General features: G+C 38.5%; 1 protein-coding gene across 3 annotated transcripts in view; it reads left to right on the top strand.

The window, feature by feature from the left end:
* Nucleotides 1–9020: 9020 nt before the first annotated feature.
* The window catches only part of LOC119720190, a 47652-nt gene continuing 28909 nt past the window's right edge, over nucleotides 9021–27763 (top strand). The window contains exons 1-7 of one of the 3 annotated variants that reach the window (XM_038189769.1): nucleotides 9021–9216; nucleotides 13426–13579; nucleotides 13908–14004; nucleotides 16307–16450; nucleotides 17365–17535; nucleotides 19371–19499; nucleotides 20667–20838. In XM_038189769.1, coding sequence (XP_038045697.1) covers nucleotides 13436–13579; nucleotides 13908–14004; nucleotides 16307–16450; nucleotides 17365–17535; nucleotides 19371–19499; nucleotides 20667–20838 — 857 coding nt within the window. In that variant the 5' untranslated portion in view covers nucleotides 9021–9216; nucleotides 13426–13435. Of the gene's footprint in view, nucleotides 9224–12564; nucleotides 12948–13425; nucleotides 13580–13907; nucleotides 14005–16306; nucleotides 16451–17364; nucleotides 17536–19370; nucleotides 19500–20666; nucleotides 20839–27763 lie in introns of those variants that run through there. The other 2 variants (XM_038189767.1, XM_038189768.1) reach the window with 2 other exon arrangements.

Genomic DNA, 27763 nt, shown 5'->3' with positions numbered 1-27763 from the left:
AATGCACAAATTACAAATGATGGACTATACCTTTAATAGTGAATAAAACTGCAAACTGCTTTCTGACTGGATTGACCTAACATATTCTAATCCAAGAACTTCTGACGACCTGATGTTGCGATCTTAACAAGATTTTGTTCTTTGCCTCTGAAGATTATTCAAATCTGCTAAAGAGAAAAAAAAGTCTTGCCAATCCACATCATGTTTCATTGATCGTTTTGAAGTTCCTGTTGCCCCATGCTATTTTTCTGAAGTTCACCCCCCCCCAAAAAAAGACATGTACATGTAGATTTTGTTTTTAAATGCTAGTTTTTCTAGCAGTGACAAGTTATTCACCTTTGAATGAGAAGTCGAATGAAACAAATTGCCCATGTTTTGTGATGGAGTAGTTACTTTTGAAATTTTGAATAATTTGCAGCCCGTCCGTAACGCAAAAAAAATAGTATTCACTCTGTCTGTAAAAATTTAAAAAAAAAAACAGCCAAAAAAAAAGAAGAAATTTAAAAAACAAATTGCTGCATGAATTCCAGAATTTTGGTTTGACCAGAGTTTGGCTATTTTTTTTTTGGGCCCAAATTAGGTGGACCTCTGGTGTGCATAGAGCAGGGGTGTGAAATCTCAGCTTTAAAGCTGATTTCAGCTTTTTTGTTTTGGATTTCAGCCTTTTTTCCTCACTTGCTGTGTACAAAAGTATAGGAGATTTTCAAAGTCCAGCCTTTTTACACCTTTTTCAGCTGTTTTCAGCTATTTTTATCAGCAGTCACTCACACCCCTGATAGAGATGCAATAGATGGAAAAAAAGAAGAAATAGAAATAACATATTACATGTGAATTGAAAATTCATTTTTGAGCGAAAAAGTCTTCAAATTTTGGCCAAAAACAGTTTTGTTCTTTTGATTTTGCATATCTGTATTTTGAAGCCCTGAAGAGCAAATGGCTGGTGTTAATATTTGATAAGTACTAAGACTTTTCTTCTGATTGTATATTTGTACGACTTTTTAAACAGTTCCACACGACATCTATTCTTGTAGTATTTCTTATGACATGTATATTTGTATATTTAGTACTTTTAAGATAAAATTGCATTTCCCGTGATTGCTTTTTGAGTTTCATCCCCCAAAAAACAAATTTTCTAAATGACAATATAATTGTATTCACTTTTGAATGAGGCATCTTACCAAAAAAAAAAAAAAAAAAAATGGCCGACGTTTAATTTATAGTGAATTTGATTATTTTACAAATTAGTCGCGGCCCGACAATAATTCCATTCTCGCTGGGTAGGTTGGTTCCCGTCTCACAGTCAGTTTCGATACTGTATGGACTGGGAACCAGCCTGCTAGCAAGGGGTTTCTCGGTTTTTGCCTAAAATATAATCCCTTTTTTTTCAGAGGGTTTCAGACGCCCAAGTGAAACAGGGTGTTTTTGGGTTGGAATAGCCTACAAGTTGAATTTGTGGAAGAGCACGGGGAGAGTAATTTAATGTGGGTGCTTTTTTTTTGCTTTTAAGGTCCCAGGTGAATGAAATATAATACTGGAGTCTCATATAACACAGGTATCTACCAACAATTAGGTACTCAAGGCGCTGGAAATTACGTCTATTATTTAATATTAGAGACAGGTAAATAAAAAATTTATGAGAAATATGAGACCCACTATGTAGCACCTTATAAGGGTTTACAAGGTATAGGTTTCGTCAGGCTTTCGGGCTACAGTGCCTAGGGCACTTTTGAGGAATCCTTGGTTTCATTACCAGAAAGACATAAAATAAAATAAGGTGCTGTGGCGCATATTGTAGCCACTGCCAGAAACACTGGGGCGAACCCCTTCTCTTTGCGATAAGTGTTACTGGGTTCTTTAATGTGAATTACACAACACACGGGACCTACGAAGCAATAATGGTAAAGTGCCTTGCTCAAGAGCACAAGCACCATGTTCCCACAGGCAGGGTTCGAACCCATGCACCACAGCACATGAGTCGAACACTGTAACCATTGGACCACAGCACCCCACATTAGTTTAATACAATCATACTTTGAAATCTGTTTAGTTAGCATGTTTTATGATACATCTGTTGTAAGTTATTCTTAGCACTTATTTAAAAGTGCATGCCAAATTTTGCAGCTGTAGAAATAATATATATTCTGCTTGAATTTAAGTTTTAAAGTTAGGTTTTGTTAACATTCTTGCTTGCCTTAAAACTTGGTAACAAAAAAGCATATTTATATTGCTGAATTCTACACATACTGAGCAAACGTATGTTACAAAAAAAAGTCCTGTAGAAATAATTGTAAAAAAAATATATCTATTTTCATACTCGTTTATAAATTAGAGATCTATTTTTTTCTATATTACATGTTATCAGAAAACAAATTGGAAGTTGTATAATTCTGCAAAAATGGCAATAAACTTTGGAAATTTTCAACATATGTATATTTCGGTACTTTTGCTGTGGCATATTTTTATATACATTTGCTTTTTGTATTAATAAATTGCATGCAGCAGGATTATATAACCAAAATGCACTTTCATTATGGTTCATATTTCCTTGGTGAAAAAGGTTGTAAAAATATTTTTTAACAAAATAAATTAGATAGATTTCTGTTTGCTTGCCAAGTTATATTTTTATATTTCCTTATCCTTCTCAAAACATGACATTTAGAGGTCTATTTTTTGTAATGCTTATCTGCTAATACTCAGACAGTACTTCTATATCCCTGTACTGCTGTCTAAGTTGTAAAATGATAGAAATATTTAGAAGTTATATAATTCTGAAATTGCTTATCAACAGTTTTTTTATGTGTATATTTTTGTTATTGTGCCACAGTGGATTTGTAAATGATTAGTACCTTTAATGTTGTAAATTTGAATACTTTTGTTACTTTTGGAACTACAGGGTGACCCAAAAAGAAAGTGACAAGAGTTAGCAAAAGATATGTGGCTTGCTCCATTTAAAGGGAAAATACAACATTTGCAAACATCAAAAAATAAAACTAGCAAATCATTTTGAAATACCTTGCTGGACTGTTAGTGAATGACAGTGTAAAGCATCCTGTAAAATCATGGCACCTGGTGTACTGTCATTTTCAAGAAAAGTGGTATTTTTGTATCAATTTCCAACGCTGGTCGGCCGACCAGCGTTGGAAAAAAAACTGGCTTTTTTCCAAATACTGGCCCCAATTGACCATCGCACTTGTTTGCAATCGATTACACACCTATGAACGGGTACAAGCCAGCTAGACTGGTTCCCTGACCTTACAATTCCCCAATGTATGTAAACTGCTCTGTTTCTTCTTATATGGAGTCAGGGAACCAGACTACAGGAAAATGATTGTTTTTCTCTGTTTTTATAACATTTTCGAACCTAAAACCTCAAAAAAGTCAGTGTAACTATATTTGCTATATATTTCCAACCCCCCAATTCCATCCATTTCTGAAAATTACAGCAAAAGCAAATGATGTATATTCCCTTTAATAAAAATAACATTGGCATTAAGTACATGTTACTGACTAGTAATCCGTCTGAACATTTCACGTAATTTACATACTCTACTCACAAGTGATTTTTATTTCGACAGAAATACCGCAGAATTCATCATTTACCGATACGCATTGATGAATACCCTTTAAATACAATGAACTAAAAAATTGCCAAGGAAAACAGACCCAAATCACCATTCTCATTTCAGAAAAGATATGAATTATTCCTCCTATGCAAAACACAAAATCTGACAGTAAAAACGTTTCAGTCTTGACTCAAATTATATTTCTTATTTTGAAGTTGAATGTCTGGGTGTAATCTCTGGGCCCAATTTCATAGAGCTGCTTAAGCATAAAATTTGCTTAAGCACAAAAAAACCCTTGCTTAATATAATCATGTTACCGGCCAAAACTCCATGCGATGTACATTGCTTGTGACTGGTATTTAACTGTTGTTTACTTAGCATAACAATCGCATGGAGTTTTGGCGGGTAACCTGATTATATTAAGCGAACTTTTTTTTTGCTTAAGCAAAGTTTTTGCTTAAGCAGCTCTATGAAATTGGGCCCTGGTTCTCACTCAACTGAATGGTTTCAATGCATTTGGACAGCTGTAAAAACTAGGTTCTTTCAAAACATGCATAACTTCCAGAGATGCCAACCATTACTCTTTTGGAGTAATTATTAGGATTTTGAGGCATGTTACTACTCTTGAAAATTCCAGCTGTCCTATACGTCAACATTGTGGTTACTGTGGTTTCTCTTAAGGCCAAAAAACCCCAAAGTCTCCGGTTTCTGGTATGGAGCTTGCCCAAAAAAGTGGTGTGGCGACGCGGCTTTTTTTTTTTTTTTACCTGATTTTTTTGCTTCAAATGTCTGCTGATGACTGCAAATGGTGCCCGACTAAACTTAGTGCAAATATATGGGAGTCCAGAGAAGCCACATAAAGCTTATTCTCTACCATAACCCAATCTAAAAACACGTTAAAATTGTGCAGCAGCAGGATTCCAGTCAAACCAGTGAGTTTGGCGGTTTTGAGACATCATCTTTCATTGAAAAAAAAACTTTTTTCATTTTGCCGACGCACATGGCTACGGCGACGCGCGCGCATACCAGAAACCGGAGACTTTTTTGCTTTGGCCTTAACTTGACTGTTGTCCTATGTATTTACATTAGCATTACTCTTTGCAGGAAGAATCATTACTATTTTGTAGTCTGTAAAGTTGGCATCTCTGTAACTTCTGATGGCAAGGATCAATTTGAGTAATCCTTTTTTTTCTTCAGATGAGTAGAAAACATGCTCGTTTAATACCTGCTTCATTGGTGTATCAAATTTAATTGCTTTTAAGGGGAAACATCATTAATCCTGATCACTTTCTTTTTAACTCTCCCTGTAATATTAATGTATTCTTTGATACTTTTGCATATACAGATTTGTATACTTTGGTAATTTTACTGTTGCAGATATTGGGTTGTGTCTCACTTTTGTCATTGTAGTTTTGTCTACTTTGATACTTTTGAGGTAGTTGATATATAATTGTTGGTACATTTGCTGATGCAGATTTCAAGACTAGTACTTTTGCAACATAGATTTGTATACTTATGTTTCTTTTTAATTACGCTTTGCCAATTTTGTCATTGTAGATTTATCTAGTTTGATACTTTTGAGTTAGTTGTTATATGTAATTATTGCTGTCTTTGCTGATGCAGCTTTGAAGACTAATAGTTTTGCAACATACTTTTTGTATACTTATTTTACTGTTGTGGATGTGACGCTTTGGCGATGTTGTCATTGTAGACATGTCTAGTTAATCGTTGATACTTTTGCTGATGCAGATATTAGGTTTTGTCCACTTTTATCATTGTAGTTTTGACTACTTTGATATTTTTTAAGATAGCTAATATGTACTTGTTGGTACATTTGCTGATGCAGATTTGAAGACTAGTACTTTTGCAACATAGATTTGTATACTTATGTTTCTCTTTTAGATATTACGCTTTGCCAAGTTTGTCATTGTAGATTTATCTAGTTTGATACTTTTGAGTTAGTTGTTATATGAAATTATTGCTGACTTTGCTAATGCAGATTTGAAGACTAGCACTTTTGCAACATAGATTTGTATATATGTACTTATGTTTCTGTTCTAGATATTACGCTTTGCCAATTTTGTCATTGTAGATTTTTCTAGTTTGATACTTTTGAGTTAGTTGTTATATGTGATTATTGCTGTCTTTAAATTTGCTGATGCAGATTTGAAGACTAGCACTTTTGCAACGTAGATTTGTATACTTATTTTACTGTTCTAGATTTTACGCTTTGGCGATGTTGTCATTGTAGACATGTCTAGTTAATCGTTGATACTTTTGCTGATGCAGATTTGAAGACTAGATTTCTGTACTTATTTTACTGGTATATAGATATTGCTTTGGCAATTGTGTCAGAGTATAATGTATAGATTTGTATTCTGTCTTGCTTTAAGCATATTTTAACAGTAATACATGCTTCCCACTGAGTTTAACAGGAGTAAAGGAAATGCCTTGAACAGTCTGCACAAATCAAAGAACTTGTGGAATTTGAATGTTCCTTTGATCAGTGATACGCCATTTGCGAGTGACCTTTACCCTTTGTGATTTAAATTTGAAAAACATCTGGTACACTGACTTGCTCAGAATGCCTAGCACATTTAACTTTGATTTCTCCAGACTAAAGACACGGTTGCTAATCACATGATTCGGGGCAACTTTTTGTATAGTCGTGTTCCCTAACATGGCGCACTTCGAAGCTTACCCAACTTTCATCGTGTAGTGTTGCCAAACCTCTTTGTTGACAAACCTCAAATTCATGCAGTAAAATACTGGTACTTTGACCTTATTAATGCATGCTATTTAACCTCTGTGAACTATTTCGGTTTCATAAAATTTAATCCGAAATTCCAAAACGTTGGTGTCCGGAAATTGGGCACAAATTCGCGGAGTGTTCCCTAACGTGGCGCACTTAAATAACTCTAGGAAAATTCCAAATTAACATTGAAGAATTTCTGTTAACTTGATAAATTCTGATAAATCATTATTATCTCTACTTACATACCCAGCCAGATGTTTGTCAGAAAATTATTTTCTTATCATTTTCGGGGCATTTTCAAAGTGTTCACTTTGCACTTGAAAATAAAATCGGAAAATCACGCCAAAATAATTTTTTCTTCTAACTTTGTAACAGGTGAATAGAATCACGATTTATGAACGGGAGTGTTTAGAACTTGATGAAATGTCACTTTCTGTGAAATTTCAGTTAAAAGTTTTGCTCTAGCTAGGCGCTACAGGCGAAAAATCAAAGTGCGCCACGTTGGGGCCGCGCCACGTTAGGGTACATCAACAATATAGTTTTGTAAGAGACGCTTAGCGCCAATACTTTGTTCACAACGGGTGAGAATGGAATTTACACCAGACCCGTTATCCACGGAGCCAAGTCTCCTGTTTAACGTCTGATATGTCAAAGCATGCATATTTATGCGATCTCGCGCCTCAGCCAATCGGAGTCGACTTTACCGTAAATCGTGACGTCATTTCATTCCCAAGTCAGGACTAAAACTGTGGTTGGTCAATTCGAATGCAGTGTTTTGTAGTACAACAACAGCCGGGCGCGTGTCGCGTAACATAATACAGAGTGCGTGACCACAGTGTCTTGGGTATTTTTTTGTTATCGATGTCTTCGGTGAATGAACGAAAGACCCGTTTTAGAAAGCGCCCGCTGATTGGTTAAAATCTAGAGGTCAAGATGCGGTTGTCTTGCATAATTAATCAGCGAATCTGCTCAAATGTTATAGACCATGGCGAAATGTTACATAGACTATGCGGGAGCTGGGGGTTGCGAGCATGAGGCTTCAAGCCTGAAATAATCATGTGATATAGTAACAGTCTCTTTGGTCGGGAGAATGCAAAATTAAAACGTGCAAAAAATTGGATTAGGTCAGCGTTCCAGATTTTATTCAAATTTAACTCGCAAATGGCTTATTGTAGTCCATTCGACCAAATGTAAACGTAAAGTTTTTATTGGTTTCCATGCTGTAATTTTTTATTAGTGCTGAAATCTTCACTCTATGCATTTTATGTCAAGTATAAACATTCGTACAAGCATATTGTAACATTTTTTTTCAACATTTTGGGACTGGTTAAGTTTTCTTGATAAATGGCAAAGAACCAATGGCGTATTCGGGATGGCGTCGTTAAACAAAAGCAAAAAACAAAACACAACAAAACAAAAGTATTTTTAGGCTTCGAGACAGTAAAATCTTAATTGTGCCCCCCCCCCCCGCATCAAAATCTGGATACGCTATGCAAAGAATGCTGAATAAAATTTATGTAAACTTTTCTATATGTGATTTGAGTGTCTGTGGTTCACCGAGTGTAAAAAATGTGCTCTTGTCAAAGATCAACTTGAAACTTGTAAAACACTTTTTTAGTTTAAATAATGACAAAACACAGAGATGATACGGAAGAATTTACCCCGACTTTTACGAAGTAAAATGTTAAGACACAATACATAGTATGTACATGTAAAGTTCAGTCTTTTATTAAAATTAATTTCCAAAACCTATTTCGATGATGTTTTCACGAAGTGACAAAGACCTGCAAAAATCGATAATTTTTCGATTTAGAGTTTTGCTGGCCAATTTATTGCACATGACAAAAAGAAGAATTTGGCTGAGTTTCAAAGCGCAATATTGTTTACTTTTGTAATTATCGTAAACAAACATTTTACAAAAAGCCTGAAATCCGTGTTTTTCCGTTTTCTCGAAGTGACAAAAACTTACCTCGTTAGCCCTGTCTCAGATTTTGCGCGTTCCGTGTCCAGTGGCGTCACCAGACTTTTCAGTCTGGGGGGGCACAGGGGGGCACCAGCATTTGATGGGGGGCACTTAGGTGGATACGGATCGCCGTCCTGGGGGAGGGGTCTAAGGGGAGGGGGTGCCCCCCTCCCCTTTGGAAAATTTTCGCATACGTAGGATGGGCTAGATGCAAAATGGGGCCACATTTGATGCTAAATTCGATCTGAAGATATCTCCAGAAATTGCTATTTAACCAACTCAGATGATGGGAGTTGAATATAACAAAATATATATATATTTTTTTACCAACCCAAATCTCAGATGGGGGGGGGGGGGGGCACTCGGGGGGGCACTAGGTTTTCCAGGGGGGGCACGTGCCCCCCCTGCCCCCCCCCCCCCCCCCCCCCCCCCCCCTTGGCGACGCCACTGTCCGTGTCCATTTGTATATCATAAAAAAAGCCGCGTCGCCGCACCACTTTATGGGCAAGCTCCTTACCAGAAACCGGAGACTTTTTTTGGCCTTGTGGGGCTTTAACATGTATTCACCATTCAGTAAGTTTTACGTGTCGCGATTTTGCCTGAATCGGCACTCCATAAGAGACTTAACTTTCTTTGTAAAAAAAAAAAAAGTTACAAACTTTTCTTTCATCAGCAGAAAAGTGTAAGAGCGCCATCATGTATTTCGCGCGCCGTGCGACTCGTCATGCATCTAGCTCGATGCTCAAGATCATCGGGCGATCGCAAAGTGATTTCACGATACGACTCCGAGTGATTTTAAACAAGAAGGAAATCTTATCTTGAGGTCTTTGGGGCGTCGAATCTTAATCTACATGTTGCTTTTGTGTTGTACATTGTTTGAAGTGACAAAGTCCATCGCTCGATCTGATCTTGAAGTTGAATGACGATCTGAAGAGGTATCAGGTAGGCCTAACTAAACCTTTTCGATTTTCGCAATGCATCTGCCACTGGTCCAAGCCCCAAGGGCATGTCATGATGATGTGTCTGGAACAAACCAGGCAACTTGTGCAGGCCATGAGTAACAGTTACAATAAAATACAAATATCATTTGATTCCTCCTCATTTTATATCAAACAAGCTCACCACAATATCACAACTGTAGCCTAATACAATAGTCATCCTGAATCTCTTACTTTTATTCCTAAAGTTTAATAAAAGTAGCATAAAAAAAGCAAAGCAACCACTCTTTTCCTCAACAAAGCTTATAGTTATATTGTTCAATTTGTTGGCTTACGATCATCCACCATGCATACCGATTAACAAAGCGAAATCTCTTTATTTGTGGCAGCAAGTGGGGAATTCCAAAGTGTGCAGTTTTGGCATTGTAGAAAAGAATCCTGCCTAATTCTGCGCAGGGGACGCTTCATGAAAAATATGTGCTGTCCGGGCCATGTACATTGTAACTCGATATAATTATAAACAGTTTTGTTAATAATAAGTTAGACTTGTTGGCTTTAGGAAAATATATTTCCTGAGCTTTTCAAACATATTTTCTTTGTTTTTCCTTTCTTTTTCAATGCCAATACACTTTTCATAATTTCAAGATTATTTTCAATATCCTATTTTGGAGATTTACACATATTTACATAAATAGATTTTACAGTCAATTGACCGGTTCCGCAATTTGACCAGTTCCGCAATTTCGGAAAACTAGCTCTCGTTTTCAGGAAGACGAAAACGCCAAGGACTTAAACTTTGGTATCGATGGAAAGGTTATTCAATCTACTTTTCAAAAATGGTTTTAGTTTTAGGATACTCACTTGCATTTAAAAATAAATCCCCTGCGACCGTCACTTGCCGTTAACGAACTGCCGAAATGGAACGCGCACGGAAGCGTGATTTCATGTTTGTCGGCCTGCTACACGATTGTTCAGGGGAATTAAATCATGGCCATAGATGCAACTTGTTCGGAAATTATTCATTATTCCACCATACAAATATAAGATTTGAAGTCTTTGAATTTTTTTTTCTATAGGCCTACCCACCAGAGTAACTGCTGGTCGTTTGGCCGGTTCCGCAAACGCATTCATACTGCCTATACAATACACTGGCCATGGTGTGACTGTATTAACCAGTGCTGCTATTGATGACAAGTATTGTTGATGGCGGCCCCCTAGCGCGGCGCACATTATTTATTTTGGCATGAATCTTCTTTTTTTTTTTTACAACTTACAAGTTACAAAGAAATAGAGAATTTCTATTAATCCTTGTTTAAAAATGTCGAATTTGATGATCATTTCTGGGTGTTCAGTGAAAAATTGAAAACGAAATTGAAACGATGATTTTGTTTCTGTCCAGCTTCCGGACAGCACTGTAGGTTTTGGATAAAAAAATGTGGACTTCAAAATTTAAAATACAAAAATCTTTCTATAGTGAGCAAAATTCCCACTAAACGTTTTTCCTTTGCTCTAACAAAAATTCACCCCATACTTGGTGTTGAAGCGGTTGTGCCTCAGGGGTTTGGATTCATTTTAGAGTTACAACTCTCAACATCCAGGGTGCATGAGTCAGCCCAGGCTAGGAGGTGAGGTTTGTGGGAAACAATTAAAAATAGTGCATAATAATATGGAAAATAAAACGCAGGTGTGTTTCTAACCCAAAGGACATTTCCAGTAATTTAGTAAATTCAAAATTATCCTTTTTCGGTGGGTCCTTACCTTACTCTTTACCCTTTAAAACAAAAAGAAAAATAGGTCAACTAATATTTCATAATGAAGACCAGTCTCTTGTCAGTACAGAGACACAAATTTTGATTGTTTTCTTGGAGCGCAAAATTTGTCAAAAACTATAAACCATTTCTCATTTTTGTCTCAACTTGGTCATAAACTAAATGATTTATATAAAATTTCTGTTTCATACAGACAATGCCAAAGACAAAGAAGAAGATTACGCCAGCCTCCTGATAGGACATAAGAGCTAGGCCATCAGCACATCTTTTTCAGTTTTACCTGTGAAGGTCAAGAAGAAGTTGAATATTATAGTGAAAGTACATGTAGCTGTGTGTCTTCATCACCATTCCTTTGAATTAATTTATTTATGTGACAAGTTCTTTTTTTTGTATAGTGCTAGCTTCTGGACTCTGGAGTGCTTAAATTATTTGTGTATAACAATTAAACAGACATGCAGGTGCCATAAAGGCAATAAATTTAAAGGCGTTTCATACATTTTTATTAACCAGTACATGTAAAAGAGAAGTGAGGTGTTTTAAAAACTATGCTACTTTGCATGAAAAACCTACAGAACATGTCTATTTCTGTGATTCATCACCATTTATTTATATGACAGGTATAATTTTGGATTTAAAAGGGGTAGCTTCTTGAGTGCTTTAGTTTTGTATTACATTTACATTTTACACATGCTGGTATCACATGTCAATATATTGAAAGGGTTATCGGGATGTATGTGATGAATGTGTTGACATTTTCTTTTAAGAGCATCACCGAACGGTAGATGAGGTTTGCTAATACAGTTGCCCAAGCATGGTACACGTACAAAGTTAATATGTGCAACAACGTATGAGGAGTAACTGAACCCTCTCTTTAACTTTCCAACGACATTATAATTATAAATTGTCATTGCTATGAAACAGCCATAGGATTTATGACATTTTTAACAATTTGTTTTAATTTGTTTGTGAAATTTAATTTGAATGTGAAACAATATGTATGTGGCCTGTATGTATCTGGCCTGCTGAGGCCTGTTCCCCTCCCCTCCCGGCCCCCAGGTTCCCCCTACTGGATGTTGGTGCACACAAAATTAAGCATATTGTGTTTTTACCCTGAACAAATTGAAACACTTCCCCCCCCCCCCACAAAAAAAAAGTAAAATGAAAAAAAGGGGAGGGAATAAACAAAAGTAAATAAATAATAATATTAAATAAACAAATAATATTAATAAACAGTGCTCCCCTGCAGACAATGATTCAGTTCCAATTCATACAGCCATGCAGTCACTTCCTTAAGTGTCATAGGAATTAAAATGATCCTGGAGAAAATATTAATTCAAATTCATAAATAGCTGGTCTGTGCTTATGTGAGAAAAAAGCCCAACCAACTGGAGCAACTCGGTACAAGGTATAAGACAACAACAAAAAAGAAAAATATTAGTGATTGCAAGATGATTGACAGAATGCATAAAAAGCTAGAAAGTCATTTAATTGGATTATTATTATTATTATTCTATCATTTCTGGTAATGAAACCAAGGATTTCTAAAAAGTGCCCCAAGCACTGAAGCTCGCAAACCTGAAGAAACCTGTGGAGAGAAGACAATGAGAAGAAATTACAGATTGAAGCAAGTCAAATAATTATATTAACGTAAACAAAGATCCAACGAACCATAACAACTTCATGGAGTTACATTTTGTCAATTTGGACGCATTATAATGTGCAGACCTTGGCTCATTCACAGTGAAATATAATCCACATCTTTTCTTGGCTGGTTTGGGGGCAAAAACGATCTAGATTTGGCCAGTAAACAAGGAATATTTTCAGTCCAGTCTCACAGAGGGCGCCGTTTGCGAAACCGGAAAACATTTGCGGAACTGGTCAAAGCACCGACCTCTACAAAATGTCCTGGCAAATTTCTCTTTCGAACGATCGCAGAAAACTATTCATATCATGAAGTAGGTGAGTAATTTGCGCAAATTTATAGATAGGTAGCTTCCCGTGAAAGCGCGTTTTTTTTCGCCACAAGACGCTTCAGACGATTTGCGATTGCGGAACCGGTCAAACGACTATTTTGCTTTTTTGGTGTCCTCATGTACATGCACATTGGTGTCCTCCATAATTTGCCTTGGTGCTCTCGATCATTTGCCTTGGTGCAATTTCCCATTCCTTGGTGCTCTTTGGTAAACAAAAATTGAGGAGGTGCGGCAATAGAGGGCGCTGTTGGAGCTACCGCGGAACATTTTGGAAAAAAAAAATTGACGCGCATGATTAAAAACGACGCGCGCGCTGACCAGAGACCGACTTATTTTTTTTTTGGCCTTACTAGTATTTAGACGGTGTCTCTTGTGTTCTTGTTGGCAATGTTGTTGCTTTCGTTTTGTTGGTTGTAGTTAACATTGTTTTGTAGCCGCAACTTTTTAATTTTCATTTGTTGCAGCTGGATCATCATGCAGCAGTACTTCACACCTGCACGTGGATTTGCTTTTGCTGTGATTGTGGTCGCCCTGTTTATGAGCCAAGCCTGCCATGGAAACGTCGACGATGAAAACATGATGTGTTACAAGCCCCCTCCTCCAACAAATTCAAGCACTGTAAGTCCCCGGTTCCTTTTTTTTCTCAGAACATGTTAAATTCAGGATCTTTACATTCTGTTCCTGAGTGATATTTTGCCGGAAGTAAAATGTCGTAAACGAAATTACCCATCTGTCTCCAAGTGATTTTCCTCATTTTACTTGAAGGAACATGAGTGTTACTTGGGGTGGTTACAGTTAGAAATCATTCTGCCAATCAATATTATATCAAGTGAAAGGGCTACCCAATGCAGCCGGGCTACGCGAGGGTTCCGGAAGCTCGCTGCGTGACCTTATACTTTCTGGTTAAGTCTCAATTTGTGATAGAGGTTATTCTTTCCTTGAATAGGAGGACCACAAATTATTTGATGTTGAGATGCAGATTCCTAACGTAGGTGATGTCCAAGCAACGCAGCAGAATGTGGAGTTAAAGATCAATGGCACATGTGAGTTCAGTAGAAGTACATTGTAGGTAACATTGTAAAGCAAGTGTAAATTACATAGTTAAAAGCATGGATCTAATCACTTTCTTACCCAAGTCCCAGACTGCAGGGACCTTGAGTGCAGAAAAACATGCAGAGCTGACAAAATTCCCCAAAATCTTTCATGATGTATTAAAGACAAGGTCCTCATCAGTATTTCACCAGCCAAGCTTACTGAGTTTTTAAAGGAGACTTTTCTTCAACATTTTGCGCCTGAGAGTGAAGCCAATTGAATTCAATTTGAAGCCAAATGCTATCCGCTCACCGGCAAAGAAAGTACATTCGGGGGTGACCGAACGACGATCTTGCCTGACTGCAATATTTTTCCGCGAAGCGCAGCCACTGCGTGTACATATAGTACAAATCCCCTGGTCTACGCGCGTGCGTCACACACAAGGAACGGTGCGCGCGAGTCAACCAGCGAAATGTATGTGTCTCGCCCATGGGACGTTGTTGCTAGGTAAAAGGGCGCCCTCTTTGTTGGCGCTCAAAGCCCATAGGCTGGTGTCCAACTTTTGAAAAGATTGACACTTCAGTTGTCTGGTGGCATGACTAGAATGTTGGTACATGCATACAGATGCTTCTTTTGACACAGTTGATTGATGTAGTAGGCTACTAATTGAGGGGTGTTGGACTGGTTGTTTCAGGTGCCAGTCTATTTTCTTGTAATTCGGGCGATTCACAATGCAGTGCGCCACCAAGAGTTCGCCATGGAGAGTCCATTTTTCAAATTTACGGTCGACAAAAACATGGCCCATTTGAATGATTGTCAGTAGACAAGTTGATCAAATATGTTATGGATTGGAGCATAGCGTTCTGCTGCCTTACATAAAACACCATATTGATAAGAAGAAAAGAAAAGGGCAAGCAAACAGATCCTCGAATTATAGGCTTACGAAACTACTGACCGGAAAAACTAACAAAATCAAATGTCCCGCGCTGCGAATTTGTCGACCATCTCCCACAATGCACTGGGAAAATGAACTCTTCGTGGCAAACTATTGGTGGCGCTCTGCATTGTGAATCGCCTGAATTGCATGCGAATTAGTTCATGTATAAGTTTTGGGACTAGTTACAGTCATACACAGTATTGAGTGTCCCATTTCTGGACATACATGTATCATGTAAACCAATTGTACACTAAATAATGTATTTATTGAAAAGACATAGGCCTACATGCATTTAGGCACAGTTGCAAGGGTTAAGGCAAATCAGTTGTTGGATTCATTAGTGAATAAATATCATTCAGAATATTCATACTGAGACAGTTTACCCATTCCTATTGGTCCAGAGCCCTTCTCGTGGGTCAGTTTAAACTGCTGGAGGAACACTGGGTGGTTTTACACACTTCATTCCTGCGCTGCTGCGTTCTGCGCCAAATGGTGCAGTGCACGCCGCATGCGCGCCAGTCTCCAAAAAAGGATATTTTTAGCAGTAAGCCCGCAAGCTATCGGTACATATCATAGACACGGCAAGTGGCATAAAAGGGGTGTTTCACAAAATAGTGCTGAGCCCGAACTGCTGAGCCCGAACTTATTTAAAATAAGAGCGGCAATAGCTTGTACACTGCAGAACTGCAGTTACTCTAAACGCCAAACATAATACATGTAGTTGAACCTTAATGCAGTGTCAGCAGAAGAGAAATATCACTTCCCGTGATGTGGAAGCAAAAGGGGGTATTGTGAGCATGCGCATTCCTAAAATGTTTGCCCCAACTTCGAATTGCATTCAGTTCGGCACGCCAATGGCACAGCCTTTAGAACAGTGCCGTGTGCCTGCCTGTGTCCCTGCCGTTAAGAACGGCGATAGCGCAGCAGCCCTGTTGCCCCAAAAGGGCGTTGCCATGCCGAACTCAATTTGCCAAGCCAAATGGTTCTAAACACCGTGCTATCGCTGAGCTGAAGTTTAAAAGCGCCAAATTAATTGAGTTTGGCATGGCAGTAGCATGGTGTCTGGGCCGGGCCTAACTTGAGCTAAATCATTTGACTAACGTGAATTTTTGGCGTGTTTTGACTTTTTGAAAGTGGGAATAATTAGGCCTACTGGTATGCGCTTGGCCGGTACCGTACATGCACGTTTCAAACTGGATAGGAGCCTGGTCGGATAATGACCCTTGCCTTATGATCTGCTCGGGCCATTATCCACGTCCATGCAGGCTCCCAGCCGGTTTGAAATGTTTGTTTAAAACCAGCCAAGTGCATCTTATTCCCTTAGTACACTTGTAATATGTAACTCTAATAAGTGAATACATGTATACTTTTTGCAGGTGCTGTGAGAATCTTTATATCCTACACAATCGACGTCTACATGTTACTAGGCTCGTTTGTTGAGTGCACCTTCATGAATGGCAACATCTCAAGACACCGACCGTTTACTAGTCCCCTCTTGGTGTCCTGGCGACATACCAGGGGTATGTACACGTCCGTGCCACTCTTTTATTGTTTCATTTGTTTCTCCCTCTCTAATTTGTTTTTTCTTCATTAGTGTGAAATTTGTGCTTTAAGTATTTGCAAACATAAAAAACTACCAAATTATTATGAAATAGACTGTATTTGAAAAATACATAGTCCAACGCATCCTGTGAAATCATGGCACCTGGTGTTGTAATTTTTCCAAGAAAATTGGAATTTTTGTATCAATTTTCTAATGATGGTTGGCCGACCATCATTGGAAAAAACTGACTTTTTTTTTACCAAATACTGGCCCCAAATTACCAAATTTAGTTAGTCCACATTTTGTTTGCAATCGGTTACATATTTAAGGGTGGCATGGGTGGCTTTGCGTAAAGCACTCGCCTCTCACCACTGTGGCCCAGGTTCGAATCCTGGCCTGCCCCTACTAAAGAAAAAAAAAGGCCATAATGAGGTTGAGAATCAGTTGAGAGTTACTGTATTGCAAAAGAACTGAACTTTTTCTTCTGTTGAGCAATATTCTTCTGGTGAGCTGGACGAGATTTGGCAACTAAATATGTACAATGTATGAAATATATACTAAAACAAATAAAACATGGTTTATTTCGGGTGGGTAGTCGATTTTAGCTCCCATCGGTATTGGAAGTTTCGCCTTGGAAAGCACAGTAGTCAACTTCCAATATCTTGGGGGCTAATATCGACTATCCACCCTCAAACCATACAAAATATACTGGTATAGTTTTGGCCTTATCACGCTGAAAGTGCATCTCAAAGTCCAAAGCTATCCAGTCCTAATAAGGCTGTTTGTATATCTCAGCATTGCACACTTTTAATAAGAAATGATGAAACTTTTGTTGAGTGATGAGTGTTTGACGATACAAGGATTTACTGTAATTTATCTTTCCCTGGACAGATGATCCGTCGCGCATATTTTCAGATATGAGAACCAACTTCACAGTGGATAACATTGCTGCATCAGAGGGCCGGCTCCAGTTGGACTGCCAAATCAAGTTCACTGATTCTGAAGAAGCTGGTTTACTTGCTGGTCCTCTTATTAGCTCTGTAATAACAATGGAACTGAAAGGTACATTTGCCTGTAGACACCAGAATCTCAGTGTCCAAAACCAGAATTGTAGCGTCGGAAAAAGATCCTTGATTTAGGTACTCAGTGTTGGAGGCGAAACGTCATCGTAGAAAAAATAGAATCTAATTTTCAATAAAAGCTAGAACCATCATTTTAGTATAAGGAACCAGAATATTGGTGTGGGAACCAAAACCCCTGAACTAGAACTAGAACCCATTGTAAAAAATACAAACTCATTTTAGGTAGGAATCAAAACTTAAGTGTAGGAATCATTGCTTCGGTGTAGGAACCAGAACCTCAGTGAGGCTAGTGTAACTACAATCTCGGTGTAGGAACCTTAAAGGGAATATACAACATTTGCAAACATCGAAAAATAAAACTACCAAGTTTTTGTGAAATACCTTAATAGGATGTTGGTAAATGACAGTCTTAAGCATCCTGTAAAATTATGGCGCCTGGTATACTGTCATTTTGAAGAAAAGTGGTATTTTTGTATCAATTTCCAACGCTGATCGGCCGATCAGCGTTGGAAACAACTGGCTTTTTTTTCAAATACTGGCCCCAATTGACCATTGCACTTGTTTGCAATCGATTACAAACCTATGAACGGGTACGAGCCAGCTAGACTGGTTCCCTGACCTTACAATTCCCCAATGTATGTAAACTGCTCTGTTTCTTCTTATATGGAGTCAGGGAACCCGACTACAGGAAAATGATCGTTTTTCTTGGTTTTTATAGCATTTTCGAACCCAAAACCTCCAAAAAGTCAGTGTAACTATATTTGCTTTATATTTCCAACCCCCCAATTCCATCCATTTCTGAAAATTACAGCAAAAGCAAATGATGTATATTCCCTTTAAACTTCAAGAAACATTCCTACACTAAATACCATAATCAGTCAACCTTAAGGTAGGAACCTGAATCACAATGTTGAAACTATGTGTAGAACCTCAGTGTAGGACATGCAGGATTTAGAACTGCATTGTTACATGTGCTAGAACCAAAACCGTAATGGAAGAGCAAACACTTTGGTGTTTCAACAGGAACCTCAATTAGAAACCAAAGTGTCACCGTAGGAACCATAATGTCAATTTCTAATTACCAGAACCTAAAACATCGATGAAAGCTTGTACCCGAACTTGAGTGTGGGAACCAGAATATTTGTGTGGGAACCAGAACCCCAGTGAATTAGGAGCTAGAACCTCATTGTAAAGAAAAAAACCTCATTGTAATCAAAACAAAACCTCATTGTAGGAATCAGTGATTCGGTGTAAGGAACCAGAACCTCAGTGAGGCTAGTATGTGTACATACCAACCTCTGTGTAAGAACACGAAAGTGTAGGAATCAGAACCTCAAGGTACACGTAGCAATCAGAACTCGTGCTATTCGTGAACCAGATCCTTAACGAAAGCAACTACAACCTACAAAAAGGAACCTTAATTGCAGTGTAGAAACTAGAACCTCAGTGTATGTTATGACCAGAACTTCAACGTGAAAGCAGAAACCTTGATAAAGGAGTGAAAACTTTTGGTGTTGCAACAAGAACCTTAATGTAGACACCAAAGTCTCACTGTGGGAACCACAAAATCAGTGTAGGAACCAGAACCTCAGGCTAGGAACCATCAAGGAGGAACAAAAATCTGATGTTGGGAAACAGAACCTCAGTAAATTAATTAATTCTAATAATTCAAGTGTTTGTATTCAAAAGGAAACCCTTCTGCTAGACCAATTTTTAGCGGTAAAGGCATCACAAAGTGTTTGATTTGCAATGCACTTATCTCTCCAAGTACCGTTTGTAAAATCTTTTCACATTTCTCTTATTAATCCGGGACAGGTTGTCCTCATGCGAGGTACGGTGTGGACTGTGACCACCGGTGTTCATGCGCCCCTGGCATAGAGTGCCACCCTTTCACTGGTCAGTGCCTCTGCCCAAAAGGACTACAGGGAAGATCCTGCAGCAAAGGTGGGTATTCACTATAGACCTGTCGTCGTCATTGATATTCAGTTGCGCAGAAAATCATATTTTAATGCTGGAAATTAAAGCCCGGGAATGAGTCAGAGAGCTACCGGTACACTCGTCCCTATGGCATTCAAGCAGTCTGCTACCATTATTGATACTTTTACCATAAGCCATTAATTCTGTGGTGTGCGACGCTGACATTGTCAGTACATTTGTCATAAGAATTTTTAATTACTCCATCATGTTTACGTCAAAAAAATTCATAGTCCACAAGTTCCCTATTGAGACATAGCTAAAAAGCATCGTGAGTGCCCCTTTATAACCCTGGTTGAACCTTTGACCCAATATATATATCTGAGGCAAAGATCAGAACCAGGCCAATTCCCATGGGATTTGTATTGTCACTTGTAGTATTGTAATTATATTGTATTCTTATTAGTGTAGTGTAGCTGTAGCTGCTGTTATCACAAGGTCATCAATCATCCTGTCACTAGGCCAAGCCTTGATAGAGGGGGTCTTCATCCTTTTTGGGTGTTGTACCGAGGGGATGGCCAGGCAAAAACCAAGGAGATAAAACTCGAACATTTTTCGGCACGGGTACTGACCAAATACAGAGTAATCTGCAGTTCTGGTGATGGTATTTTTCTGAACTACCCTGCAGGTTGTGGTAAGGCTACCCTTGGGATCAAGCCTTACCTTTTGAGCCTTTTGAATAATCTTCCACTTAATGTTAGGAATGCTGCTACATTGTAGCCTTGGTGTTTTTAATTCAGTGCTGAAGACTCACCCACTTGCGACGCCGCTTGGCATTTCGCAATGTTTTTATTTTGAGTTACAAGCACATCGAGTTGCCGGCGAGTTTTATTTCATTATACAGCAAACGTTAAACAAAAAGTAAAAGAACAAATGGTAGATTTACTGTGGCGATATTTATTGTGGCAATATTTTCGATATCGTTCTTCAATATTGAAAACTTCGATATTTCAATATGATTAAGAAATTTTTATCAGCGATATCGATATCAAAATATATCGAATAATCAAGTTATATTGATACATTGACGGTCCTTAAAGTAATTTTTTTTTCATCATTTGCAAGATATCTTTTAAGTCACGACAATCAGCAGTTTGAAGTTGGCACTTGACTCTTTTGCACTGTTCTTCTACACAGTTGATCCAATGCTGGTGTTTGAAGGCCCTTCTACCGTATTTGTGCGCTACGGGGAGTCTGTAATGCTGACATGCGCTGCATACGGGATAGTGCCGTCACTGTGGTTTTGGGATCAAGATAGGCACAAGTTGGAAGTAACAAGTCACACAGAAGATGTGCCTTATCACCCAAGGTTAGTTGGATTTGGACTTTTTAAATCATTCTTTTTCTGTCACACGCATGCCGTGAATTCCTCTTTTAAATAAAACAACACTGTACATATGAGTCAATTTGTTAACAGTACATGTATATCCGGTAATAAAGATGTTGATCATTGAAATTCTGAATTGTGGGGCTGTACATGCATCATGTGCGGCATGGACTTTGCCTGTGGTTTTCCAAAAGTAGATCCGAAAGGAAAGGAACAAAGTAAAATGCCTGTCCGGAGAGCGGTGGACTGGCCGCTTGATTGTGTGTTTTTTTGGCAAATTGCCTTTAATTTATTAATCAGATACAGGTAATTATGCTACAGTGGGCTTATGAGTCCTGGTCCAAGATCCTGGTATGATGAAAAAAATACCTGGCTTTTATAAAGCAAAATCCCCACATGAAATAAACGATATTGTATGAATTGATTTTCCCCACATGTCACCGAAAAAGGAAAAAAAAGACTCTTCTTGCATTCTCCCTATATAGTCCAGTGCACAATTTTGTCACATATCCACTGGACTAATAGTAAAAGTAATTCAATTTTAGCCATACCCAACTCCTTCAGCCAAATTACATGGAGATGTTTTAGGGTTGTCCAGTTTGGAATAATTTAGTATGTATGTTTGATTACTTGAAACTGCGTTAGACCGAATATTCGGATATAAGTAAATGCCAGCTGCAACTGCGAGCCGTGCCGGTCGAAATGCAGAGCCAACCTCGTGTTCATGGATATGATCTTGCTGTTGTTTCCCATCATGCCTTGCACAATCTTAACCCCTGGAATTGTCTCATTTAAATGTGTCAAATAATGGCACATTTAAATTAGGACTGCAGTCGATGTATCTAACGCACGACGCCATGTTTAAAATGTTCAAAGTTTGTTTTTTTTGAAGAACAAATCCTTTCAAACATAAGGTTTTGACGTTGCGTTATTTAGCAAGAATTTGTATTAAATGTACATGTACGTACCGCTTTAACAACCGAAGATACAGGTTCTTTTTGGCAAAAAATGAGGCTACCATAATCCATATCGTACAGGCATCGCGCAGTTTTGAAAAAAATATAATGTTTGTAAGTGATGTGATGTGCGTAGCGCGCGAATGCCCTACATGTATAGGGCATGCAATCTTTGAAATGCGCGCGCAGTACGCTCTGAATAGCTGGTCTACGTTGTTTACGTGTTAATCACAGCCAGGGGTTAGTGAAGGAATACGCAAGTGCCCATGGAGTCAAGGCTGATGCAGAGCATGCCAGTTAAACTTTGTGTGCGGCGATCAACATGGTCCTCTGGAGTGATTTGCAGTAAGCATTTTATAGGGCCTAAATGTCAAGGGCTTTAACCTGCTAAATTAAAATGATGGGAACGATGAACTGCAGTTGACAAAAAGGTACCGTCGACAAACAAAATGTGGCACCTGACAATAAGGCCCCCCCCAAAAAAGTCTCCGGTTTCTGGTATGGAGCTTGCCCAAATAGTGGTGCGGCGACGCGGCTTTTTTTTTTTTTTACCTGATTTTTTTGCTTCAAATGTCAGCTGATGACTGCAAATGGTGCCCGACTAAACTTAGTGCAAATATATGGGAGTCCAGATAGGTCACATAAAGCTTATTCTCAACCATAACCCAATCTAAAAACACGTTTAAATTGTGCAGCAGCAGGATTCCAGTCAAACCAGTGAGTTTGGCGGTTTTGAGACATCATCTTTCATTGAAAAAAAAACGTTTTCATTTTGCCGATGCGCATGGCTACGGCGACGCGCGCGCATCAGTGATGTAGTGCCTTGATGCTGGGCCTTGGCCTTAAGGCTGCCTTAAGGCTGGATTTTAGGGCCTCGGCCTTGGCCTCGAGGCTTGAGGGCAAAAGCCTTGGCCTTGGCCTTGGCCTTGAGGGTTCAGGGCCTTACAATTTTGAGTCAAGGCTCTTCAAGGCCCATAGATTTTTGCATTTTCCATATAAATCTGTTCGAAATTTTGCTGTTACCATTTTAATCATATTACCGTGGAGGAGGGAAGCACCCTATAGATTTGTGTGTTGGGCACACTTCCACTTTTGTAGCATCACATTTTGTTACCATTGTAGTAGATTTGATGCAACAATATTCCGTACACTTGTGGGGCTAATGAGATGATCACTTTAATTGCATATAACTATGGAATAGATCTGATTTGTTGAATATGTCTCCCTGATAAGTGCTAAAGATTTGCATGTATCTGTTTTAGATAATGCTGATATTTCTGACCATGTTGGGCCAGCAAATAAAAATTTCCTAAATCAGTTTCTTGGATCCCCCTTTTGTTACACTTGGGAGAATTGTGTGTCAATATAAAAGTAAATCATTATTTTGTTTAGTTAAACCATATTGAAGACCTGAACTTATACTTTAATAGATACAGTGCAGTCATAAAACGGTGTACGTAGGCCTATGCGAGCATGTTGATTGCAATTAAAGAAATGTTGTTCTTCGTCACGAGCAATCCGTGATGATAAGGGCGGATGCAGGGGGGCCAAAAGGGGCCATGCCCCCCCCCCCCCCAAAAAAAACCGAAACCATTTTTTTTATGTGACATCGTAATAAAGGCAGGCAATGAGTACACCACCATCTTTTCCTCAAAAAACATCGGTTAAAATGGTCAGAAATTGCCTCAAATCGCACCACAGAGCATCTAGAATCCAAAAATTTTTCGGGGCCCTTAAGCGGGCCCCGAAGCCCAAGCCGTAATTTTTTGACCCACTTTTTTTTGGGGGGGGGGGGGGGGAACAAAAATTTCTTTGCCCCCCCCCCCCAAAATTGTGTTCTGGATCCACCCTTGCGTGATGATGTGTCACTCATGTGACTATAATTAGTTCTATATCAGTGGTCATTTCATAAAACAGGGCCTTGGCCTTGGCCTTTGCCTTGAGGGTTAAGCCTTGGCCTTGGCCTCGAGGCTTGAGGGTCAAAGCCTTGGCCTTGGCCTTGGCCTTGAGGGTCAAAGCCTTGGCCTTGGCCTTGGCCTTGAGGGTCAAAGCCTTTGCTCCAACACTGGCGCGCATACCAGAAACCGGAGATTTTTTTGGGGGGCCTAAAGCACCGGAATCTTACAATAAACATGCATATTTGTTTTGGTTTTCGAATATTCAAACTGGCAAGAAGCTAATCAGATATTCGATGATGATAAAATATTCACATTCGGTATATTCGGGACAGTACAGTCCTAAGCTGTTACGTAAAGAAAGTTTCTCAGTGCAGAAAACATTTGCATCCACGATAATTTCTGATTTGCTGATAGATTGTTATATAAAATCAAAATTTGTATCTTTAATTGAACTCATTAGCAACACTAATTTCATCAGCACAACTGTTGCTTTATTGTTTACTTGGAAGATAAAAAACATTGTATTCTTTATCCTTATATTGCTAAATGACACCTTATTCATTTATTCTTATTTGATAGCTATTCATTTATGACAATTCATTTTTTCTATGAAGTAATTCAAATAATTTGTACTTTATTGTAAATCATTTACAATTCAGCCTTTGGGCTGCGACAAATCGATAATGAAACCCTTGAATTGAATTGGTTTGTAGTAAAAAAAAAATTAAGGATACTTTTTTTTGCACAACTTTATTTTTGAGGCGTTCTGGCAAAATGAAACAGAACTCGGCAGAGGTCAAAATGAGGTGCTTGAGAAAAGAGAATAAATTTCTCCTTCATATTGTTTGTTGCACTTCAATCGGACATTCCATTGACAAGTTATGGCTGTTTAAAGTTTGCATTTATCAACATGTCCAAAAGTAAAAACTATTGGAATTTTTTACTAGAATTTTTGACTTATACTTTTCTCCCCTTAGAAACACTTATACCTCAATTTTTATACTACAGCCTGTCTAAAAAAAAATGGTACAATCAAAAACGATTTTTTTTTCAATATTAAATCTCAACATAAGTAAGTCGTTTTGAGCATCACATTAAAGAAATAAGACCAGGCTTTCCAATACTTTTTGTTTCATCTCATTTGCTTTTGTCAATCCAGAGATAACTCCAGTTTACTGCGGAACACACAAATCGAGTTTGTTTCTCTTGCCAAGTTGCAATCTTTTGTGAGCTTCAAGACAGCATGGCACAGTACTCGAAACAACTCTGCCCATGCATAAAAGTGGCACAAAATCGATTTTGGTGTATCGCACTAAATTGATTATCTCTCTGAATTGACAAAAGCAAATAAGATCAAACAAACACTATTGGAAAGTCCAGTCTTTGTTCTTTAATATTATGCCAAGTAAGAATGACTTATTTTGAAATTTCCTATTTAACCATTTTTTTTCTGATTGTACGGTACCATTTTTTTTTAGACAGGCTGTATTTCCTTAAAATACTGTATGTACTGTACATGGAGACATCATTTGTGTACGTACCGGTACGTACCAAACATCAATAATTGAAACTCGAAAACAAAATCACCCCCATTCGGTGCTGTTAAATTTATTGCTGTTTTCTGCCCAACATGTACATGTACTTCCTGTGCCCAATTCCGTCTATGCTGCCAGAACGCCTTACATGTACGTACCGGTAGTTGCTTTTAAACAATCTTTTCTTACTCAGCTAGTGTATGTTGATATAATACATGTGTTGATAGATTCAGGCCTGTAACCTGCACAGGGTCTGTGCACAGGTTCCCCCTACAGCCAAGGGAACACCTTGAAAACGAGTTCCCAATTTGTCAGTCTGGACTCTGGAAAAACCTAGGGGAATTGTGGGGGGAAAATATAATACGGGAAAATTCATGGAACTTGGCAGTGAACCAAAAGGGAAGGAATTGGCCAGTTTGGCATGTGTCAACCATCATTTGCTTTGTCCAAGTTGTCCTATTGACAAGACTGCCTACAACATGTACATGGATGTATGTACGTGAACTATACACCCGAGGACAGACAGACAAAGGAAGAACAACAGATTCTTTGTTGTCCTCGAGAGTTCATCTTTTGTTGAAATCGGTCCTCAGTCGTGCGTTTGTGTGCTTACTCTATTGGAGACAAAGGAAAAGACAAAGCATTTCCTCGAGAGTATAGTAAAACACGACTGCGTGGTTATGCAGTGTGAATGTTACACACAAGACAATAACAATTACATGTAGCTGTGCTACACTACTTCTTGTTTTTCCAACAACCTTAAGCGAAAATATTTCTCATGGAATTTTGGGAATTGCGCAGGGAAATATCAAGAAAAAGTCAATGAATTTTGTTTTCATAAATTGCTGGGAACCCAAATTTCTCAAATAGTGGTACATGTAGAAGAGTCTTTGTGCTAAAAGCGAAAATATTTCTCATGGAATTTTGGGAATTGCTCAGGGAAACATCAAGAAAACTCAGTGAATTTTGTTCTCATAAATTGCTGGGAACCCAAATTTCTCAAATAGTACATGAACTGGTAGAAGAGTCTGTTGTTTATTTTGCAGCGTTGTGCCGGATGTGGGTTCAGGAAATTGTCTATAGAAAAAAGACTTGGCCGGATAAGGATATAACAATAATGCATAAGCCGGTTACATGCTTATGATGTGAAAAACAAACAAATGACCCTTTGTTGAAAATTTCAACTTCACACGTATCAGAATCACTATCAGAGATGGAACAAAATAACAGAGTTTTAGGCTTTAGATATCTTGGTACCAGTGGCGTACGCAGGATTTTTTCAAGGGGGGTGTTTCAAAATTGGATGTCGTCATTTATGACGCTAGAAATGAAGATGGTAAATTGTGTTGGCGCCAGAAATAAAAAATAGTATCAGTGGGCTAAACTTTACGCTTAAATAAAAGTCAGGAGTTTATGTTGGCGCCAGAAATAAAAGAGGGTATATTTGGACGGGTTAAACTCGAAGGGCCGGGAACCCACGACCATCAGTTATCTTTTTGAGCTAAAGCATAGTAAATCGGGAAAAAAAATGTTCTGTGTCTTTAGAGTATGATGAACATATGAGTAAAGGGGTCAATGTGGGCAGTCCCCTCCCTCAACAGCATTTAAACCAAAAAAAAGAAGAAATTCAAGAAAAAAAGTGACACGGGCTGCGGAAGTGCTAGGATCTGTTCTTGTTATTGTCTAAAATCACTCAGCTTCGTCCCCTGGATCTCATGATTCTCATCCGTTGGGAATCTTTGTGTAAACCGCCCCCACCCCTAAGGCCAAACTTCAGATACAGGATACATATGCGCTCTGGTCACAGGAGCGGATTCAGACTGCCATTTGCCGGGGGGCCTAGAATTATTGTAATGAAGGGTCCAGGACCTGCGAAGCCCTTACGGCGTGGGGTCCGGGGCCCGCTTAAGGGCCCCGGGAAAAAATGGGATTTTAGATGCTCTGTGGTGCAATCTGAGGCGATTCCTGGCCACTTCCACCGTTTAGAAAACGTTTTAAACATCGAAAATTCCATTTAAATTTGTTATGTTTTTTTTGTTGTTTATAAAGTTTGTTACGTACTCAAAGTTGAGAACCATGTTCCATCTCCGTATTTTTTCACAATTTTCTATTTTGGAAAGGGATTTATGCCACTTAAGGTACAAAATGGTGGGGGCACCGCTAGGGTGAAATTATAGCATAGAGGGAATTTGAATCCCGGGACATACCGTTATTTCGTTTTACCGTTTTGGATTTCCTCAAAAACAAAAACAGTAAACGAATCATCGACCGTTTTGTCGTTTTATAGTGTTATAAGACGACAAGCGGTATTAAGATAAATACGGTTTCTCCGTTTTATAAGTTTAGTAAAATTCATTATAGCATAACGATCAATGATTTTTGTTTTACAGATTACACAAATACAGACTGTTTTTTTATTCCAGTGTCATGGTTAACAGTCCGTGGTGCATTTTGTGGCGGTGGGCAAGGGGGTGGAGGGGGACCATTACATGTTTTACACGAAGAAGTGTTACCTCAG

Source organism: Patiria miniata, unplaced genomic scaffold, assembly GCF_015706575.1.
Source record: "Patiria miniata isolate m_02_andy unplaced genomic scaffold, ASM1570657v1 HiC_scaffold_9, whole genome shotgun sequence".
NCBI classification, from domain to species: Eukaryota; Metazoa; Echinodermata; class Asteroidea; order Valvatida; family Asterinidae; genus Patiria; species Patiria miniata.
The sequence above is the reverse complement of the archived record's forward strand: the minus strand, read 5'-3'. Positions and strand labels throughout refer to the sequence as shown.